The sequence below is a fragment of the Ipomoea triloba genome, chromosome 1 (assembly GCF_003576645.1).
Source record: "Ipomoea triloba cultivar NCNSP0323 chromosome 1, ASM357664v1".
Taxonomy (NCBI): Eukaryota; Viridiplantae; Streptophyta; class Magnoliopsida; order Solanales; family Convolvulaceae; genus Ipomoea; species Ipomoea triloba.
This window is the reverse complement of record NC_044916.1, coordinates 4,893,156-4,913,724: the sequence shown is the minus strand read 5'-3', so window position 1 is coordinate 4,913,724 and position 20,569 is coordinate 4,893,156. Positions and strand designations below refer to the sequence as shown.

Below are 20,569 nucleotides of genomic sequence, written 5' to 3'. Positions count from 1 at the left end.
TTTGTAGTATGCTCTCTTGTTGATCCGCAAGATCAATAGTTATACCATAGATCCAAGGCCACCTTGTAAGGTGGACCTATGTCTAAAATACACTATTTACATATACCGAATGTTTACAATTTGAATTGTAAATATTTAGTATGTAAATTATGAACATTTAGTATATAAATTGTAAACATTTAGTATGTAAATTGTGTATTTTGGACTTGGGTCCACGAAATAATTTGCCTAGCAAGATAGAATTTCTTTGTTGTTATTTTATGTGTCCAGCAAATACATGCAGAATTATTTTCAGGAATTTAATTCGCCAAATGGCCTCTAAAGGAAATACAAATTTTTTTTGCTCAAATATTAATTCATTTCTAGAAGGGAGTACAAAGGAATAGCAACTTTCTATGCTACATTGGGCTCTACAAAGAGAAGCTGCAATTGTATTTAAAGCATATTTATTTCTTTTTAAAGAATATTAACACTCCATAAAACTTCCCCATAACAATAATATATCATGGTTTGTTTTTGAGCCTGAGGATGTTGTAGACCCATGCACCTGCAATGGCCCCTGCAGTTGGACCCAACATATATATCCATATTCCTCTGTATCTATTTGATACTATTGCTGGACCCAAACTCCTTGCTGGATTCATTGATGCCCCTGTTATTGGCCTGCACCAAGGTACACTACTCATTTAGAATTTGCGGTTCGATATCAGTATTGTGTTATATATGATACAATCATACAAGTGTAATTGATTATACCGGATACTATTAGTATCAGTGTTTGATAGCGTCTAGTACAACTAGTTATACTTGATTACTTATATAAGTGTACAAAGTGCAGCGTGACACCAAAAAACAAAATAAAACAAAAATAGTTGTACCCGGTGAACATGACATTGAGCAAAATGGTAGCTCCAATAGCGAGGCCCGCAAGTTCTCCGACCTGAAATAACAAAGTACTATATTTGTTAGAGAGTTTTTATTCTAGAGAATATGATGACACTATAAAATTATTTCTTACTTACCGCTCGACTATCAGTGGCAACACTTGAAATGACGAACACGAGATAAAATGTTATTATGAACTCGATGACGAGAGATTGCAAATCCGATCCCGCCGGAGTTGTTCCGACGAAGTGATAATGTTCTTTGTTAAATAATAGCCGTAAGGTTCCACTTGCTGCGGTTGCTCCGATCATCTGAGCTAGTATATAGGCAGGTACCTTAAAACACACAAAATTAAACAACTTTTCAGTTAGTACTCTATATAAAAGGTCATATATTATCACCACTTTTCGTCCTTAATAGTCTGCAAAGTGACTTATTTGGTCCCTCATCAATGTGTTTATGAAATAACTTTTTTAGCACAATCCTAATAAAACTCAAGGCCTATAAAAGTCACTTTGTAGACAATTGATGAGGGATGACAAGTAACAACATGTATACTTGCTGGAGGACGAAAAATATTATTTCTTAATATATATATTTTTTAAAAACAAACAGTCATGATTCTTTACAAAGTAAAGTATTTGTTTTATACTTTTTATGGGGGGTTTGATCCTGTGACCACAGCATTAGGTGGATCATACTATAGTTGGCTTATTTGCTAATAATTTAGAAAAAAAAAAATGTAACTTTCCCTATTAGGAAATGAACCCATTTCTTATTTCTTACTTGTACACAAGGGAACCTTCTGCAGGTAGCAAAAGCAATGGTGACGGCCGGGTTGAAATGCGCGCCGGAGATATGTCCGACGGAGTAGATCATAGCAACCGCCGCCAGCCCCCACACGATGGCTACTCCGGGGAACGTCACCGTCCCCTTGTCGGCGTTCACCGCCGCCGCCCCACACCCCGCGAACATCAAGAAATACGTCCCAAAAATCTCCGCAATCACCTGCACACACAAACACACAAACAATTAGCAAATTAAACCTCAAAATACCCAGAAATCTCAGGAAGATAGATATAAACCTTCTGGATAAAGGGCAGAGTAAAAATGAAGTTATTATTGCAGGAGGTTTCAGATGCATCTGAAGTTTGATGATCATCGCTGATATCCAAAGCCACTGAATGGACTCCATGATTCCCTGCCATCTCTGATCTCTCCTATATATATCCAATTCAAAAAATTATATAAATCTGATGATAGAGGGAATTGATAGTTGTTGAGTGATTATGAATGAAGTTAGTTGTTGGAAATATGGGTATTTATAGAGGCACAAGTTAAGGTTTTCCTGGAAATGGAGAGTGTTGAACCGGGCAAACTTGATGAACACCTGCCATGCATATACTGTACAAAGTATACAGTGGACTTGACTTAGCTATGCTAAGCTAAATTCTATTTTCTTACTATATTTTAATTCAGAGTCGCAATCATTACAGTATTCATATTAATTAGGAGGTTATATATCGCTACCTATGCGATACATTATATTGTGTCACGCATACCTCACTATAATAACAACAATTTTTTCTCTACCAAATGGTCTCACTTGGTGACTTTATGCAAAATTTTTGTCCATCCGGTCATTTTATGTGTAGAATTTTATTATTTATGTTTGACTCAAGCTATTTATTATTTGATTTTTATAATATTTTGTTGGACGTTAGCTTGAAGAGTCAAGTTCAGCATCATATTATCGAAATGTAATAGTTACTACGCAATTGTAAGGAAATAAAATTGTATTTTCGTCACTACCTATATATAAATTGTCGTGTAATGATAAACGGTTGATCTGACAATTGAATTAAATTGTTTTTTTGTAACTAGCTATAACTTTTGACGCGTGTGCTTTCGCTACTAGAGTTTGATCCTAACATATTTAGTAGTAAAGAAGTCATTTGGGACGGAGCCACTACAGGGACAGTGGGGGCAGCTGCTCCCTCCCTCACCCCACCCCATCCCACCCCTTTTATATATATATATATATATATATATATATATATATATATATATATGTAGGTATGAAGCAACATTAAATCTTCAGGCTAGTTGTCTTACTCAATAAAGGTGTTTAGTCACGATATTCTACAGTGGAAATCCGGTACTACACCCAACAAAATGAGTATTCATATTAATTAGGAAGTTATATATCGCTAGCTATGCGATACATTGTCAAGCATAGCTCACTATAACAACAAATTTTCTATACCAAATGGTCTTACATGGTGACTTTCGCATAGATCACTATATAACAACAAATTTTCTCAACCAAACGGTCTTGGTTAATTGGTGACTTTATGCAAACTATTTTGTCCATGCATCCGGCCATTTTATGTGTAAAATTTTATTATTTATGTTTGACTCAAGCTATTTATTATTCATTTTTATAATATTTTGTTGGACGTTAGCTTGAAGAGTCAAGTTCATCATATGTCATTGAAACGTATCAGTTATTACGCAACTATAATGAAATAAAATTTTATTTTCGTTACTAGTTATATATAAATTTTGGTGTAATGATAAACGCTTGATATGATAATTGAATTAAAAAAACAATTTCGTTACTAGCTATAACTTTTGGTCGGTGTGCTTTCGCTACTATGTTTGATCCTAACATATTTAGTAGTAAATATTTTAGTCACTAATAATTTGTTATGATGTTAAAAAGTAAAAAAGTAAGGGGTGTGATTATTATTAACTGAAATTTTTTATTTTTTAATAATGAAAAAACTTGAGAAAAAAAAAATAGAAGCCAACAGAAAAAAAATGGAAATTTTGTAATAAATGTAGTTGATCTTAACTCTCGAGTTGTGTCCCTACGAGATTCAAAGTAAAGTTAGTGCCATTAGGCCAGAGTTCAAACATGCATGCACATGCAACAACACCCGGTTGTTATACAGTGGACCATGGTTCACAATCGCTATGTGGACTATGATCATCAAATGAAACTGTTGTAAAATTTAAATGATATTTTAGTGTTATCATAATGAAACTAGTGTGTGTGAAAACTGAAACTAAAAAATAGAACACATTATTGTCAAATGAAACTGTATTATAATTAAAATGATACTTTAGTATTATATAACGAAACTAGTGTTTATGGAAAATGAAACTAAAATTCAGAGCCACCATATAATAACATATATTGTCAAATGACCTGAAGTGAAATTAAAATAATACTTCAGCATTACTATACATAATTAAACTATTGTATGTAGAAAATAAAACAAAAAAAAATAGAGCTCAAGCAATAATATATATTATCAAATGAAACTATAGTAAAATTAAAATGATACTTTAATATTGCTATAATGAAATTACTGTGAAAGGAAAATGAAACTAAAAAATATAACCATATTGTCAAACTAAACTGAAGTGTAACTGTGTAATTAAAATGATACATAATACTTCATGGTCCATCCATGATGCTACATAGACGATGACCCACAGTAAAATGTGCCAACAACACCTTTAAGAGAGCTATATATCCTCGAATGTGACTCATCTTGTAACCCGAATATTAAAAAAAAAAAAAAAGTAAAATTAGTGGGATCCACTTAATTTGACTTAGCTTGGAGGTGTCAATGCATTTGACTTAGATGACCATGGCATTGATAATGGTACTTAAGCCAAGGGTTGAACAACCTATTAAGGACGCCGTCATCACCGCCGGCCACCATGCAGTGCATTATGCATGGATGATGGACTACTTCATAAAATATCTTTGTCGTCGTCTAAGAGGGTTTCCCTCAAAACAAGGCTTATGGACGATTGGTTAGGGGTGTAGTATTTAATGTGATTAAAGAGACATGTGTGAATTGGTCTATTGACTATTTGGATACATATATGTAAAGAAATTTTCTAATAACTTGACCCCATCACATACTTTTGTTTACTCATTCCAAATATTCATTAACTCCACCCAATTTAATTAAAATATACGTACTATATGTTTAGCCATGCAACTTGCGAGCTATCACTTTGGCAAGAATGGTAAAGTTGAAAAAGGTTTTTATTTTTTTGTTTTTTTGTTTTTTATTTTTTTTAAAATTTTTTAATAATAAGTGGGAATATTTAATTTATAGTTAATTCCACCTGCGATTTATCGGCTTTGGTGGCAATTTCAAATTTAGCCCCAAATTATCGTTTTGTCATTTAACATCCTAGATTATTATTTTTTGACAAGTCCTTCTCATGACTTTTCCTATTTTTAGTAAAGGTAATTTTGTCTCTTCATATTTTTCTTTTATTATTTTTCCGATTTAATTGGTTTAGGACTTTACTAAAAGTCGGTTGAAAAATATGGTTATTAAAAATTAGAGATTACCTAAAGTCCTAAACCAATTAAACCGATTGAAAACGGAAAAATAACAAAAGAAAAATATGAAAAGACAAAAATTCTCTTACTAAAAATAGAAAAAGTCATGAGAACGATTGAAAGTGTCCAAAAAATAATAGTCTGTGATGTTAAATGAAAAAAACGATAGTCTAAGACTAAATTTAGAATTGTCATCGTACCAAAGGCAAGGGACCACATGTGGAATTAATGCTTTAATTTATTAATGATATCTTTAAAATAAATGGTAAGTGTGTTCTCAAGAAGTAAGCCCCACGGCAAATGCAATGTTATGGTTTTATTAGGAGTATGTGTAGAAATATGTTGCACAAAAGTTTTTAATGGTCAGTGTATTCACATTTTGGAAATGTTTCCGGCCTCTCACAAATTTACTGAAACTTTATAAAATGTTTCAATGTCGTTTTTGGGTCCAAATTTAAAAATTATAAAAATGTTTGTTTTTTTTCTAAAGAAACTAATAAACAATTACTCTATCAGTCTCATTTTACTTATTTTAATTTGCTTACTATTCATTGGTCAAACTATCACATACTTCTTTGTTTATTTTCTTTAGTATCTTCTTATTATTGCTTTTTTTTTTTTGTGTGTGTTTAATTATATCTTTCATGTAATTTCTAAATATATAAGTTTTATATACTACTAATACTAAAATTAATATTATGAAAAATTAAATTGTAAATAACTTAAGGCAATTATTTCTCATTAACTATCAAGATCAATCACTTACTACTATGTTAAAAACCATAGCTAGATCCTTAACCGAACTAAATACATAAAATGGGACGGAATGAGTAATATTTATACGTATTTAAACACAAAATATTTACAAATATACCCATATTTTGTTATATATTAAAACTGGCATGCCATCATTTTTAAACATGTTTTATCTTAGGTTTACTAGATATATTTTAACTTAATTTTAAGAAGTTGGCAATTTATAAATTTAATTACATCAAATTGATGAGTTGATATATTTAGTTGCAACTTAATTTAAATTTTAAGGGTTTTGTATAATGTTCGGGCTCTATTTGACTATAGATTTTGTTATTTGGTTAGCATATTGTGTAGATGAACTAAGGGCTGAAATATAAGATTAGATGCTATTATATATGCTATACTTGAAGAGTTGAAGTCAAGCAATATAATGTGGAGTGTATTGGTGGCAACTTCTACTTTGGAGACTGAATCTCTTATTTGGAGTGGACTACTTGAGGAGAAATTTGTCTGAATATATAATATCTCTATGTGTCTATCTAACATAATTAAATTTAGTGTGTATATATATAATAGTATTCGTAGTTGTGATGAGTAAAAATAAGTGTTTAGTATATATTAGTGCTTAATGTTAAAATTATGATTATATTAAAATAATTTGAAAAAAAAATTAAAAAGTAATACCAAATTTAGATGTTGTATAAATACCAAATTCAGAAGAGATATATAGTACTCTGTATATTGTAAAATTCATATTATTTTTAAAATATTGAAAGAATTATATAATTTACAAATATTATTTTAAATACCAAATTTAGATGCTGTAAAATTCGATCATATACTCATGCACTATATTAGTCATACAAAACAAAAATACTAATTTTTTAAATTTCTAAATGTAATTATTTTAATTATAAATATATCGATATAAATTATAACTACATAAATTATTTTATAGAATTTGCATATATATATATATATATATATATATATATATATATATATATATATATATATATATATATATTATTTATATATACAAATGTATTATCTACTAAATGTAATAAAAAATAATAATCTAATCTAAAAACACAATAAGTATCAATCCAGGTTATAACCCTGGTTTATGTCTATTTTTTCTGTTAATTTTTGTTGTACCTTATGATATAAAAGTTGTACTAAATAATTTTTTAGACAAAATATCCCTACCGTAATAACTTCTGTTATCTTTTCACATTATAATTACCATGCACATGCATGCGTAATATTTTTCTTGGTAAGTTTGAATTCATTTAGATTTTAATTAAATATTACCATAGTTATGTATAGTAATTTATCATTTCTATAATTCCTACTTCAATAATATTAAAATGAATTCTACAATTATAAATGAATAAATATATATACACACACATATGCACACACTATTATTTTTTAAAAAAATATTTTAATATAACTAAGATTTTAACATTAAATAATTAATATTGGGCATATATCTTTGTGCATCGCGCATATAAAATATTAATAAATAATTATAATAAAAGTCAATGTAGGTAAGGTTATAATTGGAATACAAATTATAAATGTGTAATTATGTGTATTAATAAATTGTATATTTTGATTTATTTCTTGTATAGTGATAAGATATTTCCAAATATACCCTCTTTATCTTTTTTCGGTTATGTACAAACAGAATATTCGTTTTAAGTGTTTTTTTGAAAAGGAATATTCCTTAAGTCATTATTATTATTCTTAACTTGACTTATGTATACTGTATAATATATACATGGCAGGTGTTCATCAAGTTTGCTCAATTCAACACGCCCCATTTCCAGGAAAACCTTAACTTGTGCCTATATGCCTCATAGATAAAAGATTCATGGTCACACACAAATTTTTGGGGAGCTATATATGCGTGACAATGTATCGCATAGCTAGCGATATATAACTTCCTAATTAATATGAATACTGTAATGATTGCGACTCTGAATTAAAATATAGTAAGAAAATATAGTTTAGCTAAGCGGCTAAGTCAAGTCCACTGTATACTTGTACAGTATATGCATGGCAGGTGTTCATCAAGTTTGCCCGGTTCAACACACTCCATTTCCAGGAAAACCTTAATTAACTTGTGCCTATATATTTATGCCTCTATAAATACCCATATATTTCCTACAACTAACTTCATTCACTCACCAACTATCATATCAATTCCCTCTAGCAGATTTAGATAATTTTTTGAATTAGATGTATAGGAGATCGAGATCAGAGATGGCGGCAGGGAATCATGTAGACCATTCAGTGGCTTTGGATATCAGTGATGATCATCATCAAACTGCAGATGCATCTGAAAGCTCCTGCAATAATAATAACTTCATTTTCACTCTGCCCTTTATCCAGAAGGTTTAATTTATATATACCTTCCTGAGATTTCTGGGTATACTGTAGCTTTGGTTTTTGTTGTTTGCTAATTGTTTGTGTGTTTGTGTGTGCAGGTGATTGCGGAGATTTTTGGGACGTATTTCTTGATGTTCGCGGGGTGTGGGGCGGCGGCTGTGAACGCCGACAAGGGAACGGTGACGTTCCCCGGAGTTGCCATCGTCTGGGGGCTGGCGGCGGTCGCCATGATCTACTCCGTCGGCCATATCTCCGGCGCGCATTTCAACCCCGCTGTCACCGTTGCTTTTGCTACCTGCAGAAGGTTCCCCTGTGTACAAGTAAGAAATAAGAAATGGGTTCATTTCCTAATAGGGAAAGTTACAATTTTGTTTTTTTTTTGGTTTCTAAATTATTAAGAAATAAACCAACTACTATGTAGTGTGATAAGACAAATTTTATTATGGACCGCAAATCAAAATGATGTCGTTTTGATTAATGAAAACAGACGGATGAAACGGTCTTCGTTCCGCGCGTTCCTTTTCAACACAACTGCAATATTAGTTCAATACAACTGTAGTATCATCGAAGATGAACTGTAGTATCAGTACGGAAATTTACGGGAGTCATTTCTCTCACTTATTGAAACAACATCATTTTGTGACAATTGTGGACCATGGTCCACGGTATAACAACTGGTGTGATAGCACCTATTTCTAAATAGGTGGTTACAGGATCGAACTCCATAGAAAGTATAAAATGAATACTTTACCTTGTAAATAATCATGATTATTTTCTTTTAAAAAAGTATTAGGAAATAACATTTTTTTTTGTCCTTGCACTATACATGTTGTCACTTGTCGTTCCTCATCAATTGTCTACAAAGTGACTTTTACCAGCCTTGAATTATATTAGGATTGTGTTAAAAAAGTTATTTCATAAACATTGATGAGGGACCAAATAAATCACTTTACAGGCTATTAAGGGACTAAAAGTAGTGACAGTATAACTGATGGAGGAAAAATGTTATTTTTGTATTCAAGATTAAAAGCATCATTTTACTTTGAAATATGAAAATTGTGTATAAGAAAATATTCTAAAATTTGTAAATCAAGATTAAAGGTGTGATAAAACACTAGTGTTTAGGATATCACAATATAATGGTAGAGAGTGCTATTATCTTGCATGAAGTAATTTGCAGAATTTGCTGGCCATGCTAAATGTCACCTTTTATATAGTCCTAACTGAAAACGTTGTTTAAATTTGTGTGTTTTAAGGTACCTGCTTATATACTAGCTCAAATGATCGGAGCAACCGCAGCAAGTGGAACCTTACGGCTAATATTTAACGGAGAACATGATCACTTCGTTGGAACAGCACCAGCTGGATCGGATTTGCAATCTCTCATCATTGAGTTCATAATAACATTCTACCTCATGTTCGTCATTTCAAGTGTTACCACTGATACTCGAGCGGTAAGTAAGAAAATAATTTTATAGTGCCATCATATTCTCGAGAATAAAAACTCCCTAACAAATATAGTACTTTGTTATTCCAGGTCGGAGAACTTGCGGGCCTTGTTATTGGAGCTACCATTTTGCTCAATGTCATGTTCACAGGGTATAACTATTTTTGTCATGTTGTACTTTGTTCACTTATATAAGTATAACTGGTTGTACTAGCTGACACTATCAAACACGTACTGGTACTAATAGTATCTGATATAATCAATTACACTTGTATGATTGTATCATATATAACACGATACTGATATCGAACCGCAAATTCTAAATGAGTAGTGTACCTTGGTGCAGGCCAATAACAGGGGCATCAATGAATCCAGCAAGGAGTTTGGGTCCAGCAATAGTATCAAATAGATACAGAGGAATATGGATATATATGTTGGGTCCAACTGTAGGGGCCATTGCAGGTGCATGGGTCTACAACATCCTCAGGCACAAAAACAAACCATAATATCTTTTCTTTTCTTTTTTTTTTTTGGCGACATGATAAACTCAAAATCATCGGTTTAAATTAAGAAGACTGGGATTAGAAACCTAGCATTGTAATTACAATTTTATATGTTTAGTCAATTTAATTGGGGTTACTCAAAAAATCATGATATCTTGTGATGGGAAAGTTTTATGGTTTGTCAATATTCTTTAAAAAGAAATAAAAATGCTTTAAAAACAATTCCAGCTTCTCTTTGTAGAGCCCAATGTAGCATAAAAGTTGGTATGCTTTTGTACTCCCTTCTAGAAATGAATTAATATTTGAGCAAAGAAAATTGTATTTCCATTACAGGCTATTTGGTGAATTAAATTCCTGGAAATAATTCTTCATGTATTTGCTGGACACACAGAAAATAACAATAAAGAAATTCTATCCTGCTGATCAGCAACAAAGCATACTACAATTGAAATGGTTTCCAATGCCCAAACGACTAGTCTGATAGCCCGAGCCACTTGAAGTTATTACTCCGTATTTGTTATATATAGAAGTGATGTGGTTATGTAGAACATAACATGCATAGAGTTTATAGGTAAGCTCATCTTTAATATTTTTTAATTAATTTTTTAAATAAAATTTTAATAAATATACTTCAAAATAAATTAAAATATTTTTTTATGAAAATAAATAATAAAAAATTTAAAAATACTATAAATATTATATTATAGACTTAGCTTATAGCGTAAGTATATTAATTATTTTTAGTTTTTTTTTGAATAAAACTAACTCTATTACATTGTAGTATCTGTTTAAACATACTTTCTCAACTTATTGGAGCACAAAGAGTGCCAACTGAGCACAAGGTGCTTGGCATTAATTATTTTTAGTTAGAATTTAAAAATTAAAAATGTCAGAAGTTATAGTTGTACTTGTCCAATAAGTCTAACAACACGAGGTTTTACGGTTAGGGCCAAGAATTTTAAACCCGATAATTAAAAAAAAAAAAAGAGTTTATTACCAAAATGGTCCCTCGACTATTGCGAAATTATCAATTTGGTCCTCAACAATTTTTCGTGACCAATTAAGTTCCTCGTCTTTGAAAAATTTAACCAATTTGGTCCTCTATTTATTTTTCCGTTAAATATTCGTTAAATTGGGACCAAATTGATAATTTTGCTATAGTCAAGGGACCAATTGGTAATTAAATTTTCACTGAAATGGTCCATTGACTATAGCAAAATTACCAATTTGGTCCAGATTTAACAGATGTTTAACGGAAAAATAAACGGAGGATCAAATTGGTTAAAGTTTTCAAAGTCGAGGAACTTAATTGGGCACGAAAAATTATTGAGGATCAAATTGGTAATTTTGCAATAGTCGAGAGACCATTTCGGTAATAAACTCAAAAAAAAAAAAAAAGATTAGCCTGAACGCATAAGTTCGACATCCCGAATCTTGAATCCCGATAGGGCTAGCCCGAAATCGAAACCAAACAGACTAACCTTATTGACATCCCTACAGATAACATTACATATTTATATGTTGTGTAGTGAATTTATAATGTGGCTTGTATCATTCACATGTCATGAAGTAAATCCCAATCCATCAACGTCGTGGGTGGATTTTTTTCAAAACTCATCATGATTGCTGCCCCTGTGGGTACCCACTTTTAATTTTTAAATTTTAGTTTAGCGGTTCAGCCCACCCAATAAGTCCAACAACTTGAGGTTTAGGCTTAGGACCAATCTGATAAAAAAAAATAAAATAAGAAAATCTAAAGTAATAAGTCGGACAGCCTGACAATACTAGCTCAAAACCGAACAAGGTGGTCTGATTTGCATCCTTATTTACAAGTACAAAAATGCAAATACAATTTAGGAGTACTAATTTATATTTTATTTTATTATTATAAAATTTAAAATGTCGATAATCATCATCGGTGGATCTTGCATTGGGTAAAACTTAAATGCGCATAAGAAAGTTTTGAATTTGTATCAAGCATTGTAGTGAGGCAAATTATTATGTGGATCACGGTCGAAACGACGTCGTTTTGAAAAAAATAAAAATAAAAATTTTTGGTCTGCACATATGTTAGAATAATGAACATTTTGAGGGTATGAAAATGTACTTTATAAATTAAAATAAAGTATTTTATGTGTTAGAATAATGTCCTTTATATGTGTTAAAATAATGAAATTTTTAGAGCAAGATAATGTATTTTATGAGTTAGAATAATGTACTTTATGAGTTAGAATAATGTATAGTATACTTTATGTGTTAGCATAATGAAATTTCTATGATAAGATAATTTATTTTATGAGTTAGAATAATGTAATTTATGTATTAGAATACTGTATTTTATAAGTTAGAATAATATATTTTATGCGTTTTTGGATCGTAGTACACACAATAATGATGGTTGTGGTGAAATATAAGTCTAAAATTTTGTCATATCCTCGGTATAAGACATCGGATCTGATTCATATCAGACTGGTAAAAAGAAAAGAAAAAAAAAACTGTAAAAGAATGTTTAGCATTTTTTTGGCAAATTATACCATGAACCAGAGTCTACCTTACATTGTAAATTCTGGTCTAAAAATAATCTTCAGATTCTGTATCTATAGTTGATATATTCTGTACCTGTCATTGACAATTTATGTACATATATGTTGTAGCTATTATATTATATGTCAGCAATTATCAAATTATTTATTTACGTGTACAAAAATTGTTAACGGTAGGTACAAAAATTTTTGTATCAATATTCACAATGCAATATGAACACTAGTCCATGGTATAACAATTGCATTTCTTATTGCAAAAGTTAAATCAACTTATTCTCCAAAAAAAAAAAAAAAGTTAAATCAACTTTGGGCCAAGCAAATCTACATTTTGATGGGTCATAGAAGTAGGCTTATCGTTATCTAAATATGAAATGAAGTCTCAATACTTGAAGATAAATTTTTCCTTGTTGACTTGACTTTATTTAATTAATTTGTGATAAAATTGATTAATTTATAAAAAGTTAATAAATATAAAAATTGTTACATTTATTATACAAACCACGTCAGTAAATGCAATTCTCTTATTTTTCGTTTATGCCATGATGATTTTGAGCTACAATTATTTCAGACAGAAAATTGTAAATATAATTAATATCATATTAAAATCATATAGTACGAAAAATAAATGGATGTATAACATCTTTTTACTTTTCAGAAAAAAAAATAACTACACAAATTAAGAAAAAATCACCTCAATCACATTTTTCAGAACGAATTGAATACGCCTAATTAATCCCTCAGACCTTCCTCAGTAGTGGAGATTTGGGTATGATTTTTTAGAAATTTTTTTAGGTGTGATTAAGAAAGAAAAATGAGAGAGGAGAAAAAAAAATAAAAAAGAAAAAATAAAACAAAACAAAAAAAAACTAAAAAAAGAAAAAAAGAAAAAAACTAAAAAAAAAAAGAAGAAGAAGAAGAAGTAATTACGTGCCGGCCTGGACGCAAGATTTGCGCCTCACGCATGTGAGGCACAAATCTTCTCTCACAATGGGCCCCACCCTTACCTACTAAAATCCTCAAATTTGCGGGAGAAAAATATCCCCAAAACTCACCCATTCACATTTGTAAAAAAACCCATCCTTAACATTTTACTATTCTAAAATTACCCAAAATCCAAAAACGGGGATGGCCTTAGAGGAACATCAAAATATTAAAACCACAAAACCTAGGTCTCAAGTTGAGATGTCATCCAATCTGCACATCTATTAGCTTCTCTATGTATGCGTGCCACATTCATTCCTTATTAGCAAGCACCAATTTGGTTTTACAAAGTCATAATATTGCTCATCTCTATTCTTGTGACAAAGGGTGAAATCGTCCATCCCAAACATTCCCACAGTTTGTAAAGGAGTTAATCACGGTGTTTCAATTGACCATCCGAGATTAGATTACTCACTGCGTACAAAGAACCTCATAGTTTTGAGAGATTGCTCCTACACTACTACTTGTAAGACTCGATCATTGATCTATGCGACCAGTTGAGCTATCCACGAGAAATTCTCATTTCCGTTCTTCTCACACTGAGTGTTCGTAATAGCCTATAAAGACTCACTCTTAACTTTTACTTTTTTACATCCTCTTTTCACTACATTGTCAATTCATGATAAATGACTTAAACTTCTGTACCCAAACTCGTGACAATTGATGCATAAAAAGCTAAGTTAGAATATTGTAGTCGCAATTCGCCAATCTCATCTTGTATTTGCATCTGCTAAATGGGCAACACTTAACATTTTTTGGTTGTCGTCAAATGCCCTTCTTAACTACCACACATCTAATATTTTAGGTTAATTTTTTTTTTCAATTTTTGACATACCACACATAAAAAATACGTGGAAAATTAAATAACTTTCAAATCTCAATTACTTTTTGTTAAAAAAAAAAAAGAAAAAAAAAGAAAAGAAAAGTTAACTTGCCCCACAATGAATCAATGATGATTAACTCTTTCTATGTACATGTTAAAAAAAAAAATCTTCAAAAGCTTGCAAAATTCATTCCGAGGACCCCTGAACATTTTTATTATTATTATTATTATTATTATTATTATTATTATTATTATTATTATTATTTACGTACCTGTATGTAAAAAAAAATTATATTTTTAATTTTTTCAACATACTTTTTAGTATGTTGGAAAAATTTTAAACGGTTGATAATACATTAAAATTTTGTCATATCTTGTGTTTCTTTGTAGTGTCTTTAGTTTACAATTTAAATTTAAAAAAAAAAGTATTTACTGCTGAAAATTTTAGTATATTTAACCTTTTTGTTGATTATTTATTTTTATTGTCTTTAAAAAAAAACAAATTCTTATCAGACACATAAATAATGATGAGTCCTATTACATTCTCATTTTAATTTTACTCATTAATATTTATGCAAACCTTTAATTTTTTTGATAATCTAGGTTTCTTGGCTTCTCCCGGCTATACCATGAACCCACTCCAAGGTCCATCAAGGAAGTAAATTCAAAGTTGTCCAAATAATTTTAGGTTTCCCCGCCTCATGTACACTTCTATATGCTAGAGGTTTTCACCACTATTGATTTGTTAAAGTCCTCCAATGACCCCTCAAATTTTCAGTAGGATTCGAACCCTCACCATGTCACTAAAAGCAAGACTCTCATTTATTTATACCGATTTTAGTTAATTCTACGAATGTTCTTTTGATTATTGACATTTGCCAATTTTTATCCCCGATTTGCAATTGGATCATAAATGGTCCATTGACTATTGACATTTACCAATTTTTATCATCAACTTTCAATTTGATCATAAATAGGCCTCCAATGAATTGAAATTTCATTAATTGAATCAGACACAGGAGGAATTATTATATTAGGGAGTTAACATTAAGAGGTAGTATTACAAGAAAATCATAGCTGTCTCCAATAATGATTTAGTGCATCAAATTAAAAGGGCAGATGGAGCGGTGTTTGTTTGGCAATTGGCATGCTTTAATAGGTGCAAAAAGTATCCAATTTCCTTTTCAGTTTAAAGAAACAGAAACAAAAAAACAAAAGCAAACATACAAAGATGTCCTTATAGCCATAATTATCATGACAATTAAGCAAAGTAAGCAAAAATGATAAACTTGTAGTAGATAGATTTCACTTTTGTCTGCGTGTGATAAATTAAAATTACTTGAATAATATATTCCTAGATTATTGCTTTCCAGTAAATAAATAACAAATCATTTAATAAAACCTAATTAGAGGATTCCCCTGGGTATCTGTCTTCCATCAAGACTGCAAGTCTTTGTTCTTTAATTTATCAATTACATGCTGATGCCATATTAAAGAACTATGGGTCGTTAAATTTTGTCAACATAATTTAGATGGAATTACAATTAATTTTGCAGTGATAGAGATACTAAATGCCATATGTAATATTACAAGTTAATATTCTTAGTATATAGTTTACTAGTCTCATTTTACATATTGTATTTATTATTTAAAAACAAATTTAATTTTTTGTTATTTTCTTTGACAAATTTCATAAATTTTGCACTTGACTTTTTATGTTTAAGAAATTTTATAAATAATGCTAAAATAATTAATTAATAAAAAATATAAATAATTTGAGTAAATCATTACTAATCGAACTAAAGATGGATAAAATATAGTTATGTGTGTTTTTAATATATTGGAGGATCAAACATCTATTGAGCTTTTTGAATTTGTTTAATTAGAAGATCAGAATGGTGGGCTATGCATAGTATAAGCACCTAATCCATCAGAGATATTTTTCCCTTTTGTCTTATTAGGTATTACATGTCTCGTTAGAGCATTCCAACAGTCATTACTATTTGTCAAGTTTTTTTTTCTCAAGCGAGAAGAGATAGGGGAGAAAAGGAAAAAAAAAAAAAATCTTTAGTACTTGTCAAGTGAGAAAGAGAAAAAGGAGAAATGTGGGGAGAAGAGAAAAAAAAAAACAAAATAATTATATTAAGAATTTAAGATCAGATTTCATTTGAAAACTTAGAAAATATTTGTTAAAAAATGATTTCAAGAAAATGACTTATTTGTGAAAAATATTTTAATTTTTAGTGCTTAGATGAATGTCAAAAAACTATTTTTTTTTATTGACTGAAAGTTAAGAAATTACAATTTTTTATGTTTGGTTCATTTCCCTGAAAAATGAACATATTATTTGTTGTAACAACAACAACAACAATAATAATAATAACAACAACAACAAGCTAAGTGGTGATGATGTTGGTATTATAGTGGTGGTAATAATAATAATCCAGAAATTAGTTTAAAGAGAGATGAGAGATAGACGGGAAAATAAAGAACCCAAAAAAAAGTATTTTTACTAAAAATGTAGGAAAATATTTTCGGTCAAATTGAGTATTTTTTTCTGTTGACGATAATGAATATTTTCATTTGACTTTTTTTTTTTTGAATACCCAAATATTAAAAAAATCCGAAAAATAACTTCAATAAATTATTTTGAGTTTCAAAACGGATCCTAAATGCGACCATTCGGTGCTACTAGTATGTGCCATGTGCACCAGCCATGTTTGTTTTTTTCTCGCCTTACTGGCCCCACAAAAACAAAACAAAAACTCTAACTCATGAAATATTTTTCTTTATTCTCGTACTTTCTCTTTCCTCCAACTCACTTCTTGGTCACGACAAAGCTCAAAAAAAAAAAAAAATAGCAGTGGAGGTGATAGGGTGGTGTAGGTGTCATGTAGCTTATACCAATCTACATCAATTCCTTTAAAATGAGGGAGTGTTACTTAAATAAAGGTGTTAAATCTTCATTCTTTAGCTACTTTTGGTGATAGAATTAGGGTTTACACTTGAACACCTATTATTGGTGTTCTTGTAAGAAGCCAATGTTGAACTAGTGCATGACAAGGTTCAAAGAGATCGAATTGAGAAGATTAGCGTGTTAAACAGTAAAATAAGGTAGATAATTTTTTTTTGAAGAGAGTACGTCTTATACTTATACTACTGAATACCAAAGATTGTTGATACAGTTGATGACGTTGGATCCTTGTATTTGTTTTATTGAGCAACACAATTTAAAAATATAATGACTTTAATTACTCCGTAATTTGTTTGATATATTTGAGCGTTGTGAAATTGAATTGTCTTGTCTAATAAGTTGTCAGTTGATGGGATGGACATTATTTAATTTGATTTCTTGAATGTTACTTGTAATTGTAATTTATTTCTAATAAAATTTCTCTATCACGATTATATTATAAAATCAAAATTCAAGTCTTCTTGGGAAAAAAAAAAATTAAGCTTATCCAATGTATGTTCATATTGAAAATGTCACTAACAGCATCATTAAAAATAGTTGACAATTATGGCAAGACTGGAAATAGTAAATTTTGTGATTGATTTTGATTACAATATTAAGTTTACTATCCAATTGGGAAGCTAGTTAAGATGCCAAATTTCCATGGAAAAATCTATCTATCTAAGTTTCCACATGTGCATGTAGACATAATGTCATCGATAACATCATCATAGATAATGTGGTTGACATGCAATAGTTGTTTTTATTAGGATTTATTTAATTACAATATTTAATATATATGTTCTCCAACAAAATGGTCATATAATGACTTTAAAAAAAATATTTCTGATAAATTATATAATCATTTCATAAATAATTAATTAATAAAGATATTACCCAAAAACTCTTATATATATATATATATATATAGGCTCAGGATCCTGTAAGAATATAGTACCACAGGAGAAAAATAAAAACCAATCTCAGGCTACTCAGCTTTACATATATAAAAATTTGATGGATCTAATTAAATTTTTAAAAAATATAATGACATTTTCGTAATTATAATCAACTTCACTATGCAAACTTGAATAAATATATAATATTTAACAACTAAATATGCAAACTTGGTAAATTTTATAAAATCAACAAAAAATCTAAATTTTAAATCTAAACCGAAAATATTATACCTAAGTAAAAAGTGAACCACTAAACAAAATAAAACCAAAAACTCAATCAACTCTAGAATCAAAAACTCAGTCAACTCTAGAATCGAAACTCTAAGTGCAATGCACTTTCGCATTTTTGCAAGTGCAATCTTTGAATACTAAACTAGTATTTTAACCCGTGCAATGCACGGAATGGATTTGTTATAATATATTAAGAATATTTGGATCGATGTATAATTATATAAATTATAACATCAAATATTATATAGTGCAATTGAAGATATGTTTTGGATCGATTATGTTTTTTGATGTTATCCTTGTTTGAATTCCAGCAAATTAATTAATAGCAAATGTGTAGATATACGCATGCAATGCTGGAACATTAGAGATTTTATATATCATTGTTTAGGATTTTTATAAATTGGGCAAATATGTTCATTCTCTAGTAACTCAGTTATAGGAATCAATTGTTATTTTAACTCATATGTATATATGGAAGATATATTTTTGTGTAGATATATAGCAATTTTTCCATCTTAGAAAAAAAAAACATAATATCACCGATTGTATTTACACATTATTGAAAACCTCTTTGTAGACAATACCGGTAGTAGCAACACAATTTTGTCCATCCTCAACTTTTTTGTTTTGTTCTCCTCGCTCTTGGTTGGCTTCCTTTTTCTTGCAAAAGAATCCTCGATCTATCAATGGGTTTGCTTTTGGGTTGATCAGATCACATCTACAACGGCTCATATTAGTAATTTTTTTGGTGGAGTATATCTTAAACATTTTAAATTGCATAAGATTTCTTATCTGCATGACGTTGACAAAAATTATGTTCAATTCTGTACCAACTTTGAGATCATATCGCTTTTACAATAAATAAATAATGGAGTGCGTACTGATCCATATCCCTATTAATTGGCAAACTGTACTAATGGCAATTCAATAACATTGTTGGTTGACCTTTGCTGTTGTATGTTCTTCAAAGTAAAAATGTTTTTTTTTTCTTTTGCTCTGAAAAGAAATCTGAAATATAAGTGATTAATATTTTTAGCCCAGTCTTGATGCAAAACTAGGGCATAACGTGGTATTTAATTTAATAATCAGACATTAGACAATCAGTGTTCAAATTTCATTGTAATTATTCTTTGCTTCTTCTTTTCCTTGGTTCGGCAGCCGCTGCCTCCGCATGCTTAGCGGAGGCGGCGTCTTCTCCTCTTCACATTGTCATCTTCTTTTGCTCTATTCTCTCTGCCTCTCCTCTCCATTTTCGCCTCCCCCATTGCCGTCCACCACACCTACGATCTCGCACTGTCGTCGTGTTCTTCGGCTATCGCCGCCCCTTTTCCTTCCCTTCCGACGTTATTCCTCTTCCCCAGCTTCAGATCTGTCAAGAAGTACATCACCATTGAATAAGGAAAAGAAGGTTTTGGGTTTTGCAAAAGGTGAAGTAGGAAGGAGTAATTTTTTCTTGATTCAAAGTTGTTTTTTTATTAGTAAGTTTTGTTGCTAAAACTTGCTATTATACCTTTCGTTTATTTATCGAATTTGTTGCTTCTCGCATCTTTAGCAAGTTTATTCCCTCTCGCTTCTTTTGCGAGTTTATTCCCTCTCGTTTGTTTAGCGAGTTCTTGTTATAAGCGTACGTAGAACGATAATTGGTCATGGCGTATGTGAACCACAAAAGAATGAAGATTGATACTCGGGTGGTGTCAACGACTTTTGAACTAGAGT

The 20,569-nt window shown here is 30.2% G+C and overlaps 2 protein-coding genes across 2 annotated transcripts; one reads left to right on the top strand and one right to left on the bottom strand.

Moving 5' to 3' along the window:
- Positions 1-359: 359 nt before the first annotated feature.
- On the bottom strand, positions 360-2,190 carry LOC116027028 (aquaporin NIP1-1-like). The gene is made up of 5 exons (XM_031268458.1): positions 1,971-2,190; positions 1,672-1,893; positions 1,023-1,220; positions 879-940; positions 360-663 (listed from the first exon to the last, which is right to left on the bottom strand). Exons 1-5 carry the CDS (start codon positions 2,091-2,093, stop codon positions 504-506), a joined length of 765 nt encoding a protein of 254 aa, XP_031124318.1. The 5' UTR covers positions 2,094-2,190; the 3' UTR covers positions 360-503.
- Positions 2,191-8,255: 6,065 nt separating this feature from the next.
- LOC116027020 (aquaporin NIP1-1-like) lies at positions 8,256-10,582 on the top strand. The gene is made up of 5 exons (XM_031268451.1): positions 8,256-8,419; positions 8,512-8,733; positions 9,670-9,867; positions 9,951-10,012; positions 10,207-10,582. The coding sequence occupies exons 1-5, from the start codon at positions 8,264-8,266 to the stop codon at positions 10,364-10,366; spliced, it is 798 nt and encodes a 265-aa protein (XP_031124311.1). The 5' UTR covers positions 8,256-8,263; the 3' UTR covers positions 10,367-10,582.
- Positions 10,583-20,569: the final 9,987 nt, after the last annotated feature.

Bases quoted from the DNA above. Each gene is read 5' to 3' on its own strand.
- LOC116027028 (XM_031268458.1), bottom strand. From the start codon at position 2,093: ATGGCAGGGAATCATGGAGTCCATTCAGTGGCTTTGGATATCAGCGAT. The intron at 1,894-1,970 runs GTTTATATCTAT...TTGTGTGTGCAG, and splicing joins CTCTGCCCTTTATCCAGAAG to GTGATTGCGGAGATTTTTGG. The intron at 1,221-1,671 runs GTAAGAAATAAG...GTGTGTTTTAAG, and splicing joins GAAGGTTCCCTTGTGTACAA to GTACCTGCCTATATACTAGC.
- LOC116027020 (XM_031268451.1), top strand. From the start codon at position 8,264: ATGTATAGGAGATCGAGATCAGAGATGGCGGCAGGGAATCATGTAGAC. The intron at 9,868-9,950 runs GTAAGTAAGAAA...TTGTTATTCCAG, and splicing joins TTACCACTGATACTCGAGCG to GTCGGAGAACTTGCGGGCCT. The intron at 10,013-10,206 runs GTATAACTATTT...ACCTTGGTGCAG, and splicing joins CTCAATGTCATGTTCACAGG to GCCAATAACAGGGGCATCAA.